General features: G+C 37.2%; 1 protein-coding gene across 2 annotated transcripts in view; it reads left to right on the forward strand.

Annotated features, from left to right (window-relative positions):
* fibcd1b (fibrinogen C domain containing 1b) overlaps positions 1 to 20,111 on the forward strand; it is a 105,948-nt gene extending 85,837 nt beyond the window's left edge. Inside the window, exons 7-8 of one of the 2 annotated variants that reach the window (XM_039659315.2) lie at positions 11,214 to 11,393; positions 16,409 to 20,111. In XM_039659315.2, the coding sequence (XP_039515249.2) occupies positions 11,214 to 11,393; positions 16,409 to 16,677 (449 nt within the window). In that variant the 3' untranslated portion in view covers positions 16,678 to 20,111. The remainder of the gene's footprint in view (positions 1 to 11,213; positions 11,394 to 16,408) is intronic. The other variant, XM_039659316.2, reaches the window with a different exon arrangement.
* Positions 20,112 to 24,671: the final 4,560 nt, after the last annotated feature.

Consider the following 24,671-nt stretch of genomic DNA (forward strand, 5'->3'; position numbering starts at 1 on the left):
TTCAGTGTTGGCGACAAAGTCACTCCTACGAATGTTGAGGATTGTGCGGTCCTCTGTGGTCTGCTGGAGCATCATGCTGGTGAACAGTGTGGGAGCAAGAACACAGCCCTATTTTACACCGTTTGCAATAGGGAAGGGCTGCAAAAGGTCATTGCTGTGTCTGACTTGTCCAAGTTGGTCTTCATGAAGCTGGATGATCATGGTAAAGAACTTCGGTGGGCAGCCTAGCTTTTCCAGAATTTTCTAAAGTCCTTGCCTGCTCATGGTATCAAATGCTTTTGTCGGATCCACAAAGGTGACGTACAGCGCTTTGTTTTGTTCCCGGCACTTCTCCTGTATCTGCCTCAGGACAAACACCTTGTCTTGTGGTTCCCCGGTTGGCTCTGAAGGCCACACTGTGTCTCTGGAAGGTGATCTTCTGCTATCACGGGTACCAGTCAATTCAACAAAACTTCTGGCGACGACTGCATCACAGAGGTCTTAAGGGAGTTTTCTCTTCTCCCAGCAGAAGAAGAATTCATGGAGTTTGGTGTGCAGTGCTGGGCCTCCATTTGAGGAAATAACAGGAGGATGCAAGATGCAATAAAACTTAACCCTCAGGTGCTCTTCGTTTCGGAGTCACACTTGTTATCTTCCCGGTCAAAAGTGACCGGACACCTAAAAATGAAACTTTCTCCATCCCAGTAAAACCAATGCAATTTATTTTTGTTCTATAATATTTTTTCTTTTTAATTTAGTATTTTGAGACAATTTAATTGAATTTATTAATATTTATGCAATATTTATGGTTTATTTTTGCCATGGAATGTATATATATATATATATATATATATTATTTTTTTCAAAAAAATATTAATGCAGTATTTTAGTTTAATATAGAGTCTAGGCCTTCAGAAAAAAAGTATTTTTTGGAGAAAATTAGCACCATCTGGTAACAGTATAGAGAAAAAGCGTAGAATCATGGTGTAACCACTAGATGGCATGTACAGCTCTCTATGGAGAGGCATGTGAATTCCCCAGCTATTTATGAGCACATTTTTTTTTTTTTTTTTTTTTTGGGGATTTGTGGATTTGTATAAATAGTTGAAACAATCTCAAACACTATTTCTTATAAAAAAAAATGACAAAAAACAAATATTCACATTTTTTCTTTCTTTTTTTTTTTTACAATTTCCCATTCATTTCCTATGGGGTCATTTTTGACCAAAGACCACAAGTGTGACTATTTTTTTAAGACCACTTAGCATGCTCAGATCATGACCTCAATTTTTGTATGTGTTCACATACATAATGCCATAAAGGTCACCAAGTTTCGTAACATTGCGATGAAGCTGTGATTTTTAAAAATTCAAAACATACTTTTTGTAATCAAAATTTATTGGTGTGTATGTGTTTAAAAGTGTGTTTGTATGTGTGTGTGTGTTGGTGGGTGTGTCGGTTTTGCACTCTAGATGTTGTAGAGTGTCACCCCTTTCCTGCGGTGTACTTTTTTTTTTTTTAGAATTGTGGCCGATTTGTAAATTGTACATACAAAAATTCAGAGAATTTTTTTTTTTTGTCAATTTCCCATTAATTTCCTATGGGTCGTCATTTTTGACAGAAGAGCAAAAGTGTGACTCATTTTTTTACGACCACTTAAATTGCTGGAATCATGACCTCAATGTTTTTGTGTGTTCACATACCCAATGCCATAAAAGTCACCAAGTTTCGTAATTTTCTGAAGAAGCTGTGATTTTTAAATATTCAAAACAGATTTCTTTAATCACAATTTATTGGTGTTTTTGTGTATAAAAGTGTGTGTGTGTATGTGTGTGTGTAGGGGTGGGTATGTCTGTTTTGCACTCTTGATGTTTTAGAGTGTCACCCCTTCAATGCTGAGCACTTTTTTCTGCATCGTGGCCGATTTGTAGATTGTACACACAAAAATTCTCAAAGTTTTTGTGTTTTTGTCAATTCCCCATTCATTTCCTATGGTCGGTCATTTTTGACCGAAGAGCACAAGTGTGACTATTTTTTTACGACCACTTAGCATGCTCGGATCATGACCTCAATTTTTTTGTGTGTTCACATACCCAATGGAATAAAAGTCACCAAGTTTCGTAACATTCCGATGAAGCTGTGATTTTTAACATTTCAAAACATAATTTTTTTTCGGTCAGAAATGACCGAAGAGCACCTGAGGGTTAATGATGTGGTGAGCAGGACGGCCGAGGGACGTGAGAGAAAGTCGCGAGGCCGGTGGTGTGATTGCTAATGAGCAGCACCTGCGAAGTACACCAGTCTCTCATCTCTCACTGAGGAGCGGAGACATTAAGGGGGAGCGACAGAGTGGATGATCGAGAGAGGAACAGGCCTGCTTTTGTTTGTGTTTTATACTTTATTTTGGTAAGCCAGCAGTCGTCCGCAAGGGGCTGCTGGCCGGTATTTATGTTTTATTTTGGGTAGCCAGCAGTTCCGTGAGGAACTGCTGGCAGGTAATTTTTTAATTTTGTTTAAATAAAGTTTTATTTTTTATTGTCATCCGGTTCCTGCCTCCTTCTTCCCTGAACCTTGTTACAAATGAATAAGTCAGAGATCACAATGATGGTAAGGCACAGATCGGGGACAACAGAGATGCTGTCATTGTGTAGGGTTGAGCACTGGGGTGTGGGCACCTTAATACACTCAAGCACGGGATCGAACACGGGTCTCTGGCATGAAAAGCTTTGCATTTCCCCACTTAGCCACAGGAGTAAAAGACACAAGCTTTACTAGCGCGAACAGATAAGAGGGCATAACAGTTTGTGTCGGCGTTTGTAGCAGGTGTGTGTGTAATATAACAGGCTCATTGCTGCAGTATTGATATAACCAGCCGCTCAAACTAAGAGAGACTGAGAAATAGGGATGGTCCGGCCTCTGCGGGACTGATACACTATTTTCCCATTTTGCCAGTGAAGCATGTGCACGGGGGGCGGGTAGCTTTCTTGTAATGTAAAGAAATCTAGCCCCGGATGGCACAGCTGTCAACGGCACGCCCCTATTCAGCTAAGCCCATCCCGACTCATTTTTAAGTGCCGGCCTCATCGACACGACAGACATCGGCACTGATCCTCAACATCTCGTCTCCAAACCGGCGTGATTACTTCGACTTACAAACAGAGGGAAATGGACAAATACTACTAATATTTCGATCCAGTTTGTTTTGTAATCACTGTTCCTTCCTTGGCCAGAGGAGAACTGGCCCCCAACTGAGCCTGAGTTCTCCCAAGGTTTTTTTCTCCTTTCAGTCACCTGATGGAGTTGTGGTTCCTTGCCACTGTTGCCTTGGCTTTTGGCTTGCTTAGTTGGGGACATTTTATATTCAACAATATTATTCTTCTGTGTTGTATTATTTTAAGGTTATCACTGTGAAGCTGCTTTGATACAATCTGTATTGTAAAAAGCGCTATATAAATAAAGGTGATTTGACTTGACACTATCATGCTTTTCACCCACTGTAAAAAGCAAAAAACAAAAAAAAAATACATTAAACTTTAAAAAAATGAAATTGCTTAACTTATTTTGGTAAGTTAAAACTATGTTAAAATTATTTTTTTACAGTTTTTAATGATTTTGGTAAATATGGTGAAAATTCTTAAATGACATCAACTACCGATTTTCTTTTTTTTTTTTTAACAGATTAATCAATTAATAATTTTCAGTTTTGCTGCTGTGGTGTGGTAGGCCATTTCAGATTTTAAAAAAGAGACCATTTATTTGTAGCCTGGTTAAAACCAGACCATTGTCAGTTGTAACTGAGTTATGGTCTGGCCAAGTGTCATAGACTAATCATTTCCAGAGGGGCGTCACCAACGGACGTCGCGGATAGACCTAAAACCAATCAGAGCAATGAAGGAGATGACGTATGCAGAGTAGTGGAGAAACGTCTCCGAGTGTTGTTCTTTGCTCTGTTTTTAACAAAAAAGAAACGATGGTCGCATCCATCTTTGTAATGTAGGCTACAAAATCTGCTTCAAAATCTAAGCGCCGCCGTCATCGTGTAAAGCCCGCCCCAACATTTCTGATTTGTGCCTTGATTTCGACGGATTGGAAATGGGCTTGAATGAGCTCTTTGCCAGACTAACTTTCAGAGCAAATCTAAATTTGGGTTCAATGTTTTTGTAATAACGGCTGGTTTTCAGCATACCAGAGAGTCGGAGCCGGCCATAATAGGGGATGAACATAAACAGCCCAATAAATCAATGCATTCCATACAAAACGACTAACTTTCACAATCAGTGTAATTGATTACATCGACGTGTCATTCCAGCCTTATTCAAAATATGAAAACATAAAAATTTCTTCTTATCAAAGGAGAAACGTTTGCCTGACAGAGCCATCCAACAGCACACTCTGACTCACATTCACCCTCTCTTGTAAATTGAGCAATCATTATGATAATTCAAAACAAAATGCAGCTTAGTTCTTACGTTTGAAATGTCTTTGCAATAATGTTTAATTGAAAGTTCAGGCACACCTGAGTTTTATGCGCACAGACATATCTTTTTTTGGTAGAAAAGCAAGAGGGGCATAAAATACTCCTAATGTTTAATTATTCCAAACGAGGAAGAATCTCGAGGGTTTTAATTAAGCCTGAATTAAATTTATGTAAATTGCATGTGAAAGTAGCAGGTTTCTTTTCCTCTTTTTAAAAATAAATCATTTTATTTATTTATTTATTTAGCATAAAGCAAAAAAGGCTCAAGTTTTGTATGCACTCATAGAAGCAGGTCTCAAAGCTGCTGTTTTCCCCCATTTTTCATTCATTCTGCTTTTATTTTATCAATTTTGTCCCTTTTGTTGTGTGTATACTTATATATTTGTCATTGCACTGTGCCATACATGTCAAATTAATTTTGAAAATTCAGCTCAGTGTTTATATGTGAGGATGGTGCACTAGACCCACAAACATCAGGTGGTTGTGGGTCTAGTGCTGGAAATATGATGCAAAAACAACAATATATAAAAAGAGCAAATCTTCCCTAAGACCTGGTTGTTTTACATGCAGCTTTAATGTATAGTAGTCGTGTATGAATTTTTAAAGTATGCATTTGCTCTGCATAGTAATAGGTGTTTGAGCATTTCAGTGTCTTATTATATTGTTTTATATGCAAGCCACACAGAGTGAGAATGAACTACACATTTAACCTGGGACGGGGGATTTTTGTGATTTAATATCGGCTGTGTAACGTTAGATATAATTAACATAATTTATGCAGCCTTTGTTTTTCCGCTGTCTGAGACATTTTTTCCACACTTCCTGCTGTTATATGCTCATGCTGTTTGAGCATTGCAGTCTGTATTTGGCTGTACTTAAGGCCATCCTTAAAAATATTTTGGTTTGCAGTAACAGCATTTTTTTTTTTAAAAAAAGGGTCGGTAGGTAGGTCTATTTTTTTCCAAGATTCAGTATAAAAAAAAAAGGTACAATTTTGGAGATGGTGATCGTGAATTTAAAAAAAAAATGCATATTGTGACGTCACTGACTGGGTCTTCAAACTGTGCATCCACCGCTAGGTGTTAATGCAAAATACGACCAGTTACATTTTAGGCTAGTCACAAAATGTATAAAATATCTATCTATATGCATATATACATGAGATAAGCAAAAATAAGTACAAACACATGGTCAAACAAAGAATACAATTAAACAAAGATACAAATTAGCCTATATACACAGTGCTTTAATTTCTGGAAGGTCTAAAATTAGCTACTTTTCAGTTAAGTCTGTCGCTCTCTCTGAAGAGAAATTTAATTTAGCTAGTAATCAAATGTAAAATGACACTGCATAGTTTATCATAGTTAGATTAATGCTTATTAAAGTTTAAGTTATTCATTCAAGATCTGTGATTGATTTTTATCTGCCTTTTGTTTGATTCGCATTGGCTCAATCGTCACGTTTATTAGACTACTGCCCCTTTAAGACCGAATGCAGAACTCTAATAGATGACTGATGCACCATCATTTTCTCCCAACTATTTACGTCCAATTAAGACATAAACTGTGTTTAAATGAATCTCAGAGCAGGTCATTTTATATTTTATGTATATTTGATGGTTTAGATGCGCACATGAAGCCCAAAATGAGGCGATAGCCTACTTTTCTTGTCTCGTTTTAGTGCATTTCGGAGCGCGCGCGTCGCGCGTGTGAACAAAGTCTCTTGCGCAGACTTTTGTGCTTTTAATAGCTCTTTTAATGATTGAACGCGTCCGCAGTTTAGCAACAGTACAGACTGCATTTTACAACAATCACCGATCGTGCTGATTCTGACGTTACGTTTGGGTTTTAGGAAGAAATGACAGCGCAACGCTGTGAAGGGAAGGAAGTTGCGCTAGACTGCGTCTGTAATGGTTTCATCTCAAATATCTTCTTTTTATAATCTTTGAAAGCGGAAATCTAAAATACAATTAGAATAATATCCCAGATCTAAAGTGTAACCACGTTTTGTCCTCATTGTCACACTCATTAAGCAGGGCTGTCGTGCTGTGCGCGCTGTGGCTCCGGGTGAGAGATCTTCTGGACTGCGAATAGCAAAATTGCATCACAGACAAATTGTTTAATATTTTTATTATATATAGAAATAGTTGATATTCAGCCCCGTTACCCTTTTAATACCGGGTACCAAGCGGGAACACTGAAACAAGCAAACGTACAAGCCATATAGTGACACGCATATAAACCAATGGTGTAAACATAATCTGATGACTATGACGCCACGGGTTTTTATTTAAGAAAGAACGTAGCCTACGTTTGTAGGCTATGTAGACACAAGCAACTTTCACAATACTAACTAAAATATAATTAATATTATTTTGTTGAATTTGAATTAGTCGTTTGAAGAGTAAAAAAAAAATCGGTCGGTCTCTACGCAGGTTACAACCGGCAAGTCGGTCGGACTAAAAGGAAAAAAAAATAAAAAATTGGGTCGGCCATAAATCGACAGGGTCGGTCGGGTTACGGCAAACAAGAATATTTTTAAGGGTGGCCTAATTGATCAAAATGAATTTCAATGATTAAGCCACACAGGTGTAAGGGAGGGTGTATCTTTTATTTACAGCCTTAACACTATGCCTGATTTTTTTTTTTTTTTTTTTTTTTTTGTTATTCTTGCATGTATAACTTCTGAACATTGATATGGAAAAACACAATAAAATATAACATCAATAATATATAATATATAATATCTAAATAAAAAAACACATCCAAAAAAACTTTTTTGCTTTTTTTTTTGTAACACTCTTGTGAACGTTTTGGTATGGAGTGGCTGCGTGACATGTGACCTGTTTTCTCCTCCTTCTTTAACCCCTTGAAGTCGGCAAACGCGGCGACGTGTTTTGGCAGATTTTTTTTTTTTCACATAGCAGAAGAATAGACTTAAAGTACTCCATCATTTCTGGTCATACAGAGTAGGGCTGTCAAACGATTAATCGCAATTAATCGCAACCAAAATAAAAGTTTGTGTTTACATAATATACAGTATATGGGTGCACTGTGTATAATTATTTTATATAAAATAAAAGAAATAGAAATAATATATAATAATAAATAATATATATAATTTCTATGAACAATATAGAAATATTTTCTTATATATTAATATAAATGTTTTATATATAAATACTATTTTTTTATATATATTCTTATATATATATATACACAGTGCACCCACATATGTTATGTAAACACAAACTTTTATTGTGGATGTGATTAATCGCGATTAATCGTTTGACAGCCCTAATACAGAGTTAAGAAATATGTAAAGATAAACTTTTAAATTTGACCGTGTTTATGTGGGCTTTTACATGTCTTAATGTGTTGCTTCACATCATTTGCATTCTAATATGAGCTGTGAGTAAAAAAAAGCACAAATGTCAGGGCATCTCAAAACATCTCAAGGACCCCAAAAACACCTTAGACCCCATACGGTTAATTTATTTATATATATATTTTTTTTCTTTTCTGACGCCAAGTGAAAAGTTTAAGTGTCGTTTGTGAAAAACATGTTCCAGTTACACAGAATTAAGTATTATGCTGCACACAATCAAAAATGTGATGTCCACGTATGTGGACGCCAGGTCGTAGGAGGTTAAACCAGACACTCATTTGCACTACTCTTGATTGCTGTGTAACTGTCCAACTGAGAACTCTCGGAAGGGCACATCACACATAAATTTATAAGAGAGGACACTCTTTACTATAATGGATATAACTAGACTCAGAAACACTCAAGTCCAAACATAGAAGTAGTTGCAGAAGTGTTTATATCAAATATTCCACACAAAACCGAGAGTCACCATATGAAGATGAGCTGGATGTATGTTTTCTTTGTTGTCATGTTGAATAAAGATATAATAAACTGAGCTTATCTTGTCCAAAAAATGGCTTTCCTTTAGGTGTCTTTGAGAATGGTGCTTGTTAAACAAGAAAGGAGCGAACAGACCATTAAATAATTTTGCATTCAGGCTTCAGTTTAGGGTATGTTGCAATAACAGTGTCCTTGCAGCACTCAAACATCTGTTATCAGTTGATTCAATTTATCCAATATTGGCATAACTCAGGAATATGAAAGAGGACAGCATAATGGACGATGTCTCAACCCAGTAGATAAACATAGTGGATGAATGATGTACGAGAAGTCCTTCTAAATAAAAACATACAGGCTCACATTAGCACCAAACATAATCACATGAAATGACTGAAATAAGACAAAACCCACCAAATAAATATATTAATACCACGAAATTAACAAAACACTTGGATGAGCTTAAAAAGTCTCGGTTACGTATGTAACCCTCGTTCCCTTAAGGGAGAGAACGGAGACATTTTCAAGAGCCTGTCATCTTCGAGTACTATTAAAACGAGCCAATGAATTGGTCTCTGTGAAATGCATCACACACTCCACCCCCACGTTGCGGGTTTAAATACAGAAGTGGATCCCCTTTCCCTTCAGGGAACGAGGGTTACATCCCCCTGGAATTTAAGGTGGGGAAGGGACAGGGCTTAGGCCAGGGAAGTCACTGCTTTTCCTTCAGGACCACTGGGAAAGCATTCTCTGAACAAAGAAGGAAGGGACGAAGAAGGTGTAAGCCACATTCTGCCCGAAGGGAGGTAACATGGAGAATACACTTATGAACTTGGGGGGATGACCGGGCAGTACAACATATGGAATGTCATTGTGGTAGCTCCAGCCTAAGACAGAGGGAGACTCAATCGGACAGTGACGGCAGAGCAGGCTCTGCTAAGGGAAGACATAGGCTCGCCGCATGGAGCCGTAACGTGGAAGAATACACACATGTAATCGCCGTAGGGATCACTGCATATTGACCCAGCCTCACTCAGGTTCCACCAGTGTATACGAGTGATAGGCCTGGCGTCGGACGTTCCGCCACATCCGTTGTCGAAGGGTATGGAGGAACTCGACAGGGTTCGGTTAATAAGGGCAATTCAACTGGAGCAAAAATGTATGCACATATCCAGTCCATAGGAGGGAGAATGGTACAGCAAGCCGACACAACTAACCAGGCTTACAGTGAAACTGGCTTCATGTGAAGGGAGCCCACGGGAAGCAGCGGTTCAATTAAGTTGTCGCCCAGCCACCAACTCTAAAATATCTGTCAGTGAAGCACTCTGTTTCAATGCCTGGGTGGGAGCACACACTCATTTAAGAGGAGCTCACCACCTGGACATGTGCATCTCGGGCATTTCACCAAGATCAAGGCAGCCACATTTCAGTGGGCCAACCTCGCTTGGAAACAGCCTTCCCTCTCTGCTGATTTCCTTAACAGTTTAGAGCTGATCTAAGGTACTAAGGCTTGTGTTGCAATGTAGTGGATGGACAGAGAAAGCCAGGGCTCGGTCTGCAGAGCTTGCAGGCTCACCACCTGTTCCCTCTGAGAGAAGGAAGTACTTAGAAGGGAGACTAGGATCCCCCTTCCATGAGGTAGCGGTCGCCGGACAACAGTTACATCTCAACAGACCAATACACTGGACGGATAGCCTCGTTACCCTTTGCTGCTTCCTCATCAAGGGTAGTGAGGGGGGAGGAGCTGCTCAGGCAGTTTCTGGCAGAGAAAAGTGGCATCCACGCCCTCGTCAGTTCCTCAAGCACTTCAGGAAAGAGAGGTACCAGAGCGGCAGCCTGAGAACCAGACCACCCTGCTCCGATAAACCAATCATCCAACCGAAACGGTTTGGGACACAGTCGAGGGTTCTATCCGAGCCCTACCGCCTCAGTGGCCTTTTTTAGCATAGCTGCCATTTCTGGATCCGGCTCAGGCAATGCTGGTCTCCCAGAGGGAGGCAGCACAGCCAAGTCATCATTTCCAGAGTCTGGAGAGCCCCTTGGAGCATGGTATTGGAACTTGAAACCATAGTAACTGCTCTGAGGGCCGTTACAGTCGTGTTCTTTAATTTCCGCATTGTCCGTAGATCACTCTCAAAACTTTCCAGTTCCTCTAGTGTTTTTTTTTTTTTTTTCTCGGAATTGTGCTATCATGCTAATTTGCCCTGTTTTGTAAATATGGCCCATAATGTTTCACTAGTCATTTTATGACATGGCGCATTCAACAAATAAACAGTTAGAAAAGATTTGAAGTGAAACCAAATTATCTGATATGCCTAATTTAAAAAGTAGAGCAGAAAGGGTAATGACAGACAGAAACATCATCTGTTATTTCTCATAAATAAAGGCAAAGCTAAATGAGAATTTTATTATAATGGGATTATGCAATGATTTTTGTAAATGTATTTAAATTATTAGATTGATTCTGTAATTGTTTTAAAGGATAAACAAAACAGTAGTCGGATAATTTGCAGTGTGCTACTAAATGTTAAAAGTATTAAAATATGTTGTTGAATCATTGTGCCATTTTATTTTCAAAAACATAAGAAAATATACATTTAAGAATGGTATGGCAATATATCCCTGTCAGTACTTGATAATACTTGACAAATATTATTTTAATATAGGCTACTACAAAATATACAGTTATTACTACTAAAATATACTACTGATTCTACATTTAGTTGGAGATTCAATGTGTAAATATATTTTATATAATTACAGAAATCTGTGCAATTAATTAATTTTACTTGATTCACTGCCCTAATTCATGTTACCTTCATAATCCAATTACACTTTCTATGAGTAAAAATAATCTCAAAATTAATTGGTCTTTCTCTCTTTCTCTCATCAGGTTTGAAACAGATCCATGCTCTCTCTATCCAAGGAAACTACGAATTACGCATAGATCTTGAAGACTTTGAGAACAGCACAGCTTTTGCGCAGTATGGTGTTTTTGGAGTCGGGCTGTTTTCTGTTGATCCTGAGGATGATGGTTACCCCCTCACCATTGCTGATTACACCGGCACTGCAGGTACACATACATATTTACACATTAAACATAAAACTACAGACCCTGGGTCAGTATTTTCAATACTGTGCAATTAGAATACCTTGTTTAAATCACATGCTTAATATTCAACTAAGTGAACCTGGTATGCAAATCAGTTAGCAAGATTAAATATATGTCAACAGTAATAATTGCTTATTCATTCAGATAATTGGTCCATTTCAGTGCTTGATGGTATTGAAAGAATAATCATGGCACTTGAATCACTCTTTAGTCATCAGCTGAAAGCATAGCATATATTACACTTCCTCTGCAAATTCACCACATAAACAACCACTAAGACCGGGTATCAATACGGATTTGTTAATACAATATGATTCTGATTCACAAGCTCTTGATTTGATTCAGAATTGATTACTTTTGAAAAACTCATTGATTTGAACCTACTCGCTTGAGTGATTTCATGAATAAGATTATACTTGTCACAATGTGTCTTTTTGATTTCACTAAAACGAACTGCTCATAACAGTCATCTGATTTTGATCTTGACTAAACTGGTCACACTCTGTTGTTTATTCATTGAGACGAACCCACCCATAAGTATCATTTGTTTGTGAATCGGACCACAATGGTCACATTGAATGTTGTTTTTGCATGCAGTCTGCTAGTAGAAAGTAGTATTAGAAAGATATTTCTTGTCATTCTTTTGTGATACAGTCTTTTTATCCCATCACATTCAAAACAGACTGCAAACAGACTCATTCACATGTCAAGTAATTTTTATTGCAGCGTTTGAGTAAAAATTATTTTAACAATCATTCATTATTTAAGGAGAACTCCAGCGCAAAATGAACCTTTGGTCTAATAACACATTGGTACCTAGTCAATCGTTCTCTGAGATTTGTTTTCATGATAATTGAATGTAAAGAGTTTTATCTCTAAAAACTGTTTAGCGTATAACACTAGTATATGGGGCATATAATAAGTAAAAAAACAAGACTAACAAGGCTCAAAATTGCTCTACACTAACACAGTAAAATAACCCTTTCACGCATAGTGGTCATTACAGTGGACAGCTATTTAAAAAGCATTTTCTTGAATTTGCAAGGTTTTGATGGCAACGACGTCAATCTCTTCAGTGGATCCTGGTGCATCATCCTATACATTGCAACCAAGTTGCAAGCCATTGTGTTTAGATTTTTTCCCCTCCAAACCAAGATGGCCAATGGTCAGTCAGACATGCCAAGTCGCTCCGGAATATCCACCCATTCATTATATCCTAGAAGACTCTTGTAGATAAAAAAAAACAAATACAAAATATTGCAGCATCAAGCAATATCTTCGTTTTGGCAATATCTATTATCTATTGTCTTCGTTTTCGACCCTCATTATGTTACTGTGTTAGTGTGGAGCAATTTTGAGCCTTGTTAGTGGTATTAGCGATTTCTTTTTACTTATTATATGCCCCCATATACTAGCGTTAAACGCTAAACAGTTTTTAGAGATAAAACTCTTTACATTCGATTATCATGAAAACAAATCTCAGAGAACGGTTGACAAGGTACCAAGGTTTTATTAGACCAAAGGTTCATTTTTCGCTTAATCATAAAAATTGTTATTACTGTATTCCCAGTCTAACAATTACACACACACATCCAAAAAACAAAATACCTTCTAGTCGATTACTATCATTGACTTAGTCGATTAATATCTTTGACTCGGAGTCTGGTAAGAAACAAGTGAGCAGCAGGATGAACAGAAATAGAAAGAGAATTCTGAGTTTGAACTCAAGGGAAGAAGCCGAAGAAAAAACACCTAAGAGAGAGTGTAAAAGAGAGAGGTGAGAGATCTCCTGTCTGGACAGCATGTATATATGCAGGCTTGAATTGGATCATGTCTGTGGTTCTGGTGTCAAGTGAGCAGGAGTCCTCTGCTGGGCAGTCTTCATGCCCTTGAGCTGCTGGGTTTCCTGTTTGCTGCCTGACAGGTCTCCCTAATCACAGTGTTGAGAGTTTTATTTTGATCATTTGCATGAAATTTTGACAGGCAATTGTGCTCTAGAATGGCCTGGTGGGCCCTAATATGTCTCAAAATACAGACCGTGTCAAGGTGACTCCTTATTCACGCTGGCATGTGAGCACCAAGTTTAAGTTTGCAAACCTACAGTATGTTTTATGCAGGTTACACATTTATACAGAGCCTTTCTAGAGAGTGTAGCATGGTATTGCCACATCACCTGAAGGCTTTTTGAGATGATAATATCCCCTTGACAAATCAAAAGTGATTCCCAAGAGCAGGTGACCTAATCAGAGAGTTTGCAAGGACATGTCTGGGTATAACACTCTCAATGCAGAAATGTTATCGGCAGCAATACAAGCATTTTCTGTAGGCTCATGTGACCCTTGTGTGACTAATGGCTCATTCCCATTGCTGCAGACAAAATCTGTCAAGCTTGAATGACATGTGTTTCCATGGGGAAATTGAGCCCTGGTCTGGGATCAGTTTTTCAATGTATTGTCTTTGACGTTATTGAGTAAAACTGATTGTAGAACAGACTAGTGAAGATCTTCAAGGTCATGAGTTTTTAGAGAAGAGAAAGGAAGGTTTAGCGCTTTCATTCTGGAAGCGTTTTCCTCTTCTGTGGATCATCCACTGTATTTTAGGCTGGATGAAAGGTTAAACATAAAATGGTTCTGAACGAATCCCAGAGAGGTTTGGAAATACCACCTGACATTTACCTCTATTGTACTCATCCTGGTGCACTTTCTTTTTCTTCCTATCTCCATGGAATATTGTGTTCTATAGCTCTTGTTTGGAATATGTTCTCTTTTCGTGTTGAGCTGATGATGGAAACAGTTTATAGGGCAACAGACACATCACCACTCTTCCCTTCTGCCAAAAAATCCAGTGAAGTGGACAGCAGGCAGGATGGCTTTCCAAATTTCCTTTTCAGATGTGGAAATAGGGAAGGTTTGTTTCTGTTGGCCTACAACACCAAGTGCCTTTTGCCATCAGATAAAACTGACACTAAAAGACACTTCTTGGGAGAGGACGAATTGTCATTGATCCACACATGACCCTTTTAACGCTCTTGCCCCACTGACTCGTAGATGCTTTAGATTCAGGTCTGAAGTATTTTGGATCTCGAGATACTTGCCTGGCAGAGTGGCAGAAACAAAGAGAAGCTACAAGATACAAATATTCTATACTTCTTAAACTAACAAAAATGCAACACATTCACGCTATTCTCATTCAGAGATATGCATGCTTAACTGATGTTTATACCGTACCACTGTAGGTCATTCAGTCCCATTTACTAAAATACAAATTATGGGTGAGGGTTTAATCATTTAATTGCATGCTTTCACTCTCTGTGTACAGAATAGGCAATGAATATCAGTAGAATATTTTGGAAATGGTTTGAAAATATAATAATACATAATGCCACTGTGTGCTTTATGCCATTGTGTTTTACACCAAGGGTTTTAAAACTGGGTTGTGGGGAGATTTTCTGTATGATAGAACAATGTAAAAAAATATGAGTACAGGAGGGATCAGTGAATATATATAGTCATTTTCTTAATGTGTTACTTAAAATTAAATTTTTTATCTAAAATTACACCAATATATTTAAATTCATTTGCTATGTCAATTGATTCATTTTTAATTCAAATATCTGCAGTTTGAGTCTGCCCCTTATTTTTACTTTCATTCAGTGAAGGGAAAGAAATCCTCTTTAACTTCTTTAATCACTGCCAGAACCTTCTTTTTATTGGGACCGAATCTCACTCTTCAACCCGTTTATAGCTAAAAGAATTATGCTATTAACAGGGGTGGAGTATCAGTTTTTCTATTTGCATGTATTTTCTTCAGTTGCAGGTCATTGAGGTTTCTCGGCCACCATAGTTTTTACTGTTTTTATCAAATTAATTCAGCATTTGTGAGCACAAAAGACTTCATTCAAAAACATTAGAAAGTGAATGTTTTCTTTTAAATAGTAGTGTACACCTTAAATGTGGATATTGTTTGACTTCAATTAGTAATTCCTTTACCGTATCAATGACTATTCGACCTAAATGGGTCTTTACTGTACAAATATCTACACTGCAGAAGTTGTCTTTATATTAAAGGTAGTGAGTGTCCATATGTACTATGTGTCCACTTCTGATGTCAAGAGCCAAACTACTGGTTGTCCAGCTCCATGTTCCAGACAGCTTTGAGTGTCTCATTCCACCAAACTATTTGAGACCACTTTTAGAAAAACAGCACAACACATTTGTCTGCACCTAACATCTAATTATGGAGTACCACCTCTACCCATGTGTTTGTGCATGAGTTCTTGAAAGAGGATTATCAAAAAGTCACTGATGAGACAAACAAAATGATTCAACACAGAGTGAGTCATCACTACTTTTTTTTAAGGGATGCAAAAAGATGCCTTGAAGGATGAGGATAGCAGTGTGAGAAAAAAGAGAGAAAGGGAAAAAATCATGAGAGAGACTGTAACTCTATATGCATAAATCACATCAAAATAAGATAAAATGGTGAAAATGCCTTCATCTGGGCCACAGAGATGAGAGGAGTTTGCTTTTTTTATGCTAACTTGTCTGTTCCTGGGTGGCTGCAGTCATTTGTGTGAAATAACTTTCGGTGAACGTTATTTCGAGAATAACACAAGTCAGCTCTGTTGCAACTTAAATATACAATATTTCCTATTATCAATCTTGAAAACAGTTGTGCTGCTTAATATTTTTGTGGAAACCATGATAAAAAAAGACCAAATTTTCCAAAGTTTTCATGCTTGAAGAAGGAGGTTAGTGTGTTTGTTGTCGCAATGATGACAGTAGCATACACAAAAGTAGTTGATGTCCGGTGCTTCATAGTGGTTAGCGATCACACTAATTAGGGGTCAAACGTGCCTGGGCATGGTTCAGATCGCCTATAGTGTGAGTACACCCTTACTGACTTCAAACTATTGAACAGAAGTTATATCTTTATCCTCTTTTCCCTTCTTTTTTTACATGGGCCGAAATATACAGGAGATTCGTTGCTAAAGCATAACGGAATGAAGTTCACAACGAAAGACAGAGACAACGATCATTCAGAGAACAACTGCGCTTCATTCTACCATGGCGCCTGGTGGTACCGCAACTGCCACACCTCCAACCTGAATGGCCAATACCTGCGCGGACAGCATACCTCTTACGCCGATGGGATCGAGTGGTCGTCCTGGACCGGGTGGCAGTACTCGCTCAAATTCACAGAAATGAAGATTCGACCAACACGCGAAGAGCGAGAGAGCAAGTAAACGTGCAAAAAGTAATATTTAAATGTGAAGAAGTGAAAAAAAAATGTAAATAAATGTTTAAAAGACTTAAATATGGAATGTACAATGTGGAAAACAACAAGAACAGTTGTTGTTGCTGATCTGGAAGAGAGCTTTCTGTGTTCCTGTTTATTAATTTGGCTCAAACGTCACACTGCTGTGTGGCTGTGCTGTAAGTCCTGCCCTTCATGTGACAATCTCTTCATCATCAGCCCTTGAAGTTTCTTCACACCCCAGCTGTCAGATCTCAGCTCACTCCTGCACTGACTCAACTACTCTTCAGTGTCATACTTCGGTTCTAATAAAAATGACACTGAATCAAGTGTACAATTGTGTTGCCACTGGTTAGAGGAATAACAAGTACAACAGTGAAATGTTGGGATGGTTCCCGATTACATTCTACGCCAAGACCAAATCTCTGCTAAGTGTTCATACTTGAAGAAGGGGGTTAGTATAAAAGAAGAAAGTGTGGAAGATGGGAGGGAAAATATAGAGAGAGGTGGAGTGCAAAGAATTCGGTGGCAGGCCATTAGCGAGCATATTGGCCACTTTGTCTGATCGGCATTGCCAAGTGATCATCAGCAAGGCTCTTTATCTCACACATAGGCAGATGGAGGCTGTTTGTGTGCGTGTGAATGGGATAAAAAGGAAATGTGATATTGTCCCGTCTTCTTTCCGAGCGTGTATTTCTGTTTCAGCATTCTCGAGGAATCTCTTTATCGGCCCGACGAGATCTGTCGAGTGTGTTTACTTGGCACTCATGCACACTTCATGTGTTCACGCATGGCTTCAGAACCCGTGTCAAAACCAGCCCGTTCTCATCCTTTAACGTCATATAGAACGCTATATGACAAAACGGCGCTATACTACGCACATGGCACCCTTTATCGTTAATATAACACGCGAACCCAAGACGTTATAAATCCTTTAGCGTGAATATGACACGCACACCCTACCCCACACCTAAACTTAGCCCTCACAGAGCGTGTTATATTAACGATAACGGGTGCTATGTGCGTAGTATAGCGCCGTTTTGTCATATAGCGTTCTATATGACGTTAAAGGATGAGAATGCGTTGGTCAAAACCCTAATTTAAACAAGCCTCCCCTCCCTGCCGTCTTTTATGTGTGAACGCTAAGAAGTATATCAGCACATTCACTGCCGTCTCTCTCTTCAACTCTTTTTTTACAAAGGTCAGACATCTTAAACGTGAATAGTGTGCTCCTTTACCCCAGTCTTCTTCTCATTTGTTCTTTCGCTGCTCTACCCTCACTCCTTCAGTTTGATTTCTTTGGTCCCCTGTGGAAGTGGAAAGGGTCAATGTGTCATTTAATACAATTACTCTGCTCATTTTTTCTCTTTTCTTTGCTCTTTTCTGACTTTTCCATTTTCTCTGGCTTCTGTTCCACAATTCATCCCTTTCTCAACCTATTTTTTTTTTAAATAAAAAATTAACATTATCATGATAATGACTGTACTTCGTACTTTGTTTAAATTGTGTAATTTTGAATTCAGAAAAGAAAGATTTACATATTTAACATGATTAACGCACTAACAAAACTTTTGTTTCCTCCACCCTTTTTATGTATAAATACAAAATAAGTTTTCAGGCTTATTTCTGAATGAACTTGTGCAAATATGAACACTGATTCATTCATCTTGAATTTTGCGATTTTGATTTTTACTTTATAAATGTTCCAAGAGCTTTAAGATGTGTAGATTTCATGTACAATGTGTATGTTATAGAGACTTTTAGCGCATGTGAAATGTTTTCTTATGGGAAATTGATAAAAGCACACAAATGAAACAATGTACGGTAAAGATCCTCAAAATGGCCTGATAATGCCTGTAGTCATGTGACTGGGATTGAATGGCCTGTTGTGTGGGACTAAAGTCTTTTGAATGGACATGTTTTAAATTCTGGTCTGACAAAAGTGCAGTTAAAATCCATTAAATCTACAACAACGAATAATGAGCACATTACTCTGGAAAATATGTGGGAAGATGACTGTAAAAGCAACATTACAGGATGTTGTCAAGACTCTTCAATGCATGGACATGAGTGAGTGCTTGCCCTCATCTATGAAGACTCCTCGAAGTTTGCACCACTTTAATTACAAAGTTACCTCTGTCGGTTTGTTTTTCTGTTGTGCATTTTCAATTGTACAACTCTAAATCGCCCATACCCCCCTCCTCTTATCTCATTCTGTGTAATTACGTTGCAATCAGCCCCTTTTTTCTGTCATCATTTGTTTCAAAGTTAACCATTGTGCCTGTTCAGCTGTCAATAACATTTCGGTGCCAGTGCATTGCCATGGTAATGATCCCCTGAGCAAAAGCTAAAAGACTGATAAAAGGAAATAGATGTTAAATGATGTAACAATGTCATTAAACTAAGTCAACAAAGGACAAGTAGTGCACCTATAACTTGACAGATACAAATTTGAAATAATTTGTAATTGAGGGTCTCTATGAATGTGTGTGTGTCTGTGTGTGCGTATGTGAATGAAACAGAAAATATACTTTTAAAGAAGAAAAGGTATTTGTTACTTCTTCTATGTATGGCATTGGATCTTCATACTGTGTGCAAAAAAACAAACAAACAAAAAAAACAATAAATAACATATAAATAAACTGATTTCTGCAATGGCACTGCATGGATTTTAAGACAGATCGTCTTTTCTGTGCATCCGTACATTTCTTCATTTCCAGCAGGAAATCTTTCCATCGTCCTCTCCAGCTGTTTTTAATACTTACAGGGCATTTGCTCTTGACACATTACACTTTTCAGATACACTCAGGATTTGTGATTGTTCCCTATCGACACATTTCCTCAAACTTTTGCTCTATAAATAAGTATAAAAAAAAAAATGTCTGGCTGAATCGTTATGTGTGGTTTAAAGCAATTGGCAACTGCCAAAGAACATCCTGTTCCCATTTCCCAGCTTTAAAATGATGCGTGTTTCTGTGTGTGCATTGCTGGGTGTGGGTGTGTTTGTGTTTTGAGTGAGCTACTGTACAGTGAGAGATGGATAAAGATGACTGCATGGCATGTGCGAATGGGAATGATAGAGAGCAGCACATGGAATTGCGTGTGAGTTCACTGCTGAATGTGTTGGTTCCATTTTTGCCGCTATAATGGCAGCTCCCCAGGGAAGACACCATCACAGATGAGCAATAAAACTGTAACCGCCTAATGGCCATCTTTCCTTAACAGCGCAAAGGAGGGTGACCTGGACCATCAAGTGCTTTATTAGCAAATTGGATAAAAGGAAAATATATTGAAATGCTTGTATTTTGCTTTTGTTTTTCCTCTATATTTTTTTATTAGTTTAGTTTAGGATATTTACAAAGACGACATTTACAAAGTAAAGTCTTGAGTGTCAACAGCACTGTTACCATAATTTGTTCCATTTAAATAAATGAACTATTACGTAGATCTAAAGAATTTTGATATTCTTTTAAGAAGTTATCTCTTCAAGAACAAGTTAAAGTCCCCTTTTTACCACTTTATGGTAGAGTACAGAATCAAAATCGTCCGACATCGTTGTTTTACCTTTTAATTCCTTTTTTGTAAACGGCGTTTGAGTTAGTTTTCACGTTCAACCTATGCGTTCAACTTGTAAACACTCTGACTCTGTAGTTCTGGCTACGTCGCCCGTGACCTTTTGAACGTAATTACGTATTACGTGACGTTGCAAACGCGCCTCACAATATATTACAAGGCTAGCATTTGTCCTTAGAAAAGTTACATTTTTGGAATAAGCTTTGAAATAACCGATCGTTTCGCATGATAAGACCGTTATTCATCGTCTGGTGTCGTTTAAAGACATTTGAAGCTGCATCTGAAACTGTTATTAACACTATCTTTCGGACCTTGAACCATCCGGTTCCCATTGAAGTCCATTATATGGAGAAAAATCCTGGAATGTTTTCATCAAAAACCTAAATTTCTTTTCGACTGAGGAAAGAAAGACATGGACATCTTGGATGACATGGGGGTGAGTAAATTATCAGCAAAAGTTTTTTTCAAAAGTAAACTAATCCTTTAAGACAAACAATGTGCAAATACATGTCATCACCATTGCTGAGTATTTGCTACTTTAACTGCAGTAAAAAAAAGACTCAAAAACACGTTTTGAAATCTGGTATTTCTTACATCACAAAATACTTTGCAACCAATCACGTCAATGTGAGGGGTGGCGGGCTTTAGCATATCTTATTTACATAAGAGCAGGGGAGTCTCGAGAGAAGGTTATTTTAAATCAAGATTACAAGGGCACATGAATAAAAAAAAAATAAGAATAATGGTTTGCATAGATCATTTATAATAAAAAAAACGCAATATTGCATAAAAAAATATAATCGAAAATGGATATTTGTTGAAATATCATCATTTATTTTCAGCACTTCGGGGACCTTGAGCGAAAGGCTTGTAATGTCCAGCGTCAAATTGCTCATCAACTCTGTTTTTGGAAACAGAATTGTATCCCAGCATATATGTAAATCGAGATAAAAAAATAAATAAAAAAGAGCTATATATTGTAGTTTAACTCCAGTTTTGGAGGTTGCGGGTGTGAAAGCTCCCATCTGATTGCTGCCTCGCTCTGGCATATGAATCTGTGATTTTGCTGTTGGGATGATGAGAGGAAGGGAAATGTCAAAGGAAAATTAAAGTGATTTTATTGCCTTGGCAGCTTCTTTTATGTCTTGCAGACATGTGCATGAGGGAACCTACATTAGCATAACAATCAATGGCACCTTGTAGAGGGAGTTAGGAAGAGACAGATTTATTATTATTATTATTATTTTAGATTGAGTGTCGCCTTCATCCGCTTCGAATTTACCTGCTAGCTGTCTCTGTGGTAGAGGCAAATGAAGTCAATGGTGAGCACATTCAAAAAGGATGTTTGTCTGTGTACATTTTATGTATTAACCTCTCCCTCTACCTCTAATTGTCTCCCACTTTGACAAATTCTCATTTTCAGGGAAAAGACGACAGAAAGATTAGTAATTAGGCGTTGGTGAATTGAAATACCTTTAAAACAGTTCTACCAGAAAGACTCGGGAGAATAAATACTGTAACAATAAATACATTTATTGATAGCCCAGCAAGCAATTAAGTTATTTGGCGTAGGTCCCGTCCATAGCTCGCAATCCGAGGGTCCGGACTCTGCATTTCCTGCCTGAAGACGAAGGCAGGGGTGCAGCCGACCCCCTGGGAGGTATAGGAAGGGAGCATCCCGGTGGTGGTGGGGAGGATGTAAGGGAAGGAACCATCTTGGAGGTGGTGGAGAAGATGGAGGTCAATGAAAGCGTCAGCATCTGCGAACTCAAACATGTGTTAGGTACCGGTCTTTTCAACCCGATCTCACGACCAAGTCGTACTAATTCGACGAATGATTAAAAAGTGGCTAATTCGTAACAATTCATACGACCTCACTCGTACGAATTAATACGATTTTGCTAAATCGTACATATTTTACGAATTGGCCAATTCGTATGAATTCGTACGAATGACCTACCCCTTACCCGCCCCTAAACCTAACCATCACGTGGGTTTAGACAAATCGTACGAATTAGTACGAGTGAGGTCGTACGAATTAGTACGAATTAGACACTTTTTAATCATGCGTCGAATTCGTACGAATTGGTCGTGAGATAGTGTTGGTCTTTTATACCGCAAGTATTAGACACGATTGGATAGAGAAGGTAATTAGTGACGCAACGATTGAGTCTTCCTGGCAGAACTTAACGCTCAAGCTTCCATTTACATTTGTTCGCTTAAGATGCATTTGCTACAATCTTGAGAACCCTCCGAAGAAAGCTCAAAAAGGATGTTTACTCATGAATGTGCTTAGTTATATTCATTATATTCATTCAATGGGAATTATCATTATAAATGTATAGTTATGTTTCTAAGACCCACTTCTCCCCTCCTAGTCTTTCTTTTTTCTCCTCAGAACTCCATATTCACTTGTTTTTGTTTTTCCAGGTTTGTCAGAATTATTAGTTTGATTAAGTACAGCCAATAATGAATACACTGCATGATTTGAGCCATTTCAAATATTTATAATAATTTATTGGAATGATTAACAAATATTTGTTCACACATTCAAATGATTAATATCAAACTGTTAATAAAAATACAATGCTGATCCATGTAAATATAATAGATTAAAAAAAAATTGCTTCGCTGGGTTTAAACAGCTTCCAGAATTAAGGATAAACACGTTTTAAGAATACTTTTATTCAGGAATGATGCATTAAATTGATAGAAAGTGGCCGTAAAGACATGTTACAAAAGTTTTTTTTCAAAGTTTTTATGTTACAAAAGATCTCTATTTCAAATAAATGTTGTTCTTTTGAACTTTATATTCATCAAAGTAGCCTGAAAATCATGGTTTCAGTAAACAGCACAACTGCTCTCAAGATTTATAATAAAGATTATATATATATATATATATATATATATGAAGAGTTCAGATGCAAAAGTGCCATTTGAAATTTTCTTCTAAAATGATCATTTTTATCAAGCTTGTATATTTAAGTTCAGTAATTTCATTTAAATGGCAATGAAGATCACATATTAATTGCCATTTAAGTGAAATTACTTAACTTAAATATACAAGCTTGATAAAAAAATGACCATTCTAGAAAAAAATTTCAAATGGCATTTAGAGGCTTTTGCATCTGAACTCTTCATAGACTGTAAAAAATGAATTTTTGGTTAAGTAAATACTAGTGAAAAAACCCAATGTAATTTACTTGAAAAAGTTAGTTCAGGCAAGAATTTAAAAAACTAAGTAAATTCCATATCAGTACTTATTTCAAGCGAGTATAAATGAAAGTGTAATATCAACTCAATAAAATTAAGTAAAAATTACTCAACTTTTCTGATACTGGGGTTCCCATCATGCACTGGACCTTGAATAATTAATGAGGTTCATTTTTCACTGGTTTCCAGCTGTATTTACACTGTTTTATCATTGATTTTTGTTTTCAGTATTAGTAAATTGCCATTTTGTGACATTTCGAGTAAATTTTTTGCTTAAAACGACACATTCAAACACAAAAACGATCCATCAAATGTTACCACCATTGTGTATTGTATACCAAGTATTGAGGTGTTTGCATTCACATAAGGCTTAAAGTCTGACATGATATATAAATTACTTAGATGATCTAAGTAAAGAACATACTATAAATGACTAATAAAATTCAAGATAATTGTTTTAGTGAAATGTAATACAAAGGCAAAGGAAATCGGTATTAATCAACCTTTTACAAGCCGAGTTAAAATTACTTATTTTTTGTAAAGTTTACTTAATTCCATGCACATTCCAAGTAAATTTAACTTAAAGATTTCTAATTAAAGCTACTGATAAATTTGTTTAGGTTTTTTACTTGGCAAATCTTTGTAAATTTACTAGCATTTTCTGAGTGAGATCGTTTAGCAAGGTTTTTTCAAGTAAATCCTACTCCAAATTGTTTACAGTGTATATATATATATATATATATATATATATATATATATATATATATAAAGAAATTAGTCTTGCGCAACATATCAATATCACAAGTGACTCTGATCCTGTGACTCTGAGGATTGGAGTATTGATGCTGAAACATCAGCTTTGCCATCACAGGAATAAATTACATTTTAAAATATATTCAAATAGAAACTGCTATTTCAAATTGTAATAATATTTCACAATATTATTGTTGATTAACTTAAATATATATATATATATATATATATATATATTTCAAAAACAAAACCTTACCCACCCCAATCATTTTAATGTTCTGAGTTCTGATGTCTGTTAAATAATCAGTACTTATTACCTTTGGAAAAGCAATTGTGGCCGGTAAGAGTGGAACCGACCAAGTGGAAGAAGTGTGGTCAGACCATTTGCAGTTTATACAAATGTCTGACAACATTCCTGGAGGACTCTTTAGGCATGAACAGTGA

This window comes from Pimephales promelas, chromosome 4 (assembly GCF_988280905.1).
Source record: "Pimephales promelas chromosome 4, fPimPro1.hap1.1, whole genome shotgun sequence".
Classification (NCBI taxonomy): domain Eukaryota; kingdom Metazoa; phylum Chordata; class Actinopteri; order Cypriniformes; family Leuciscidae; genus Pimephales; species Pimephales promelas.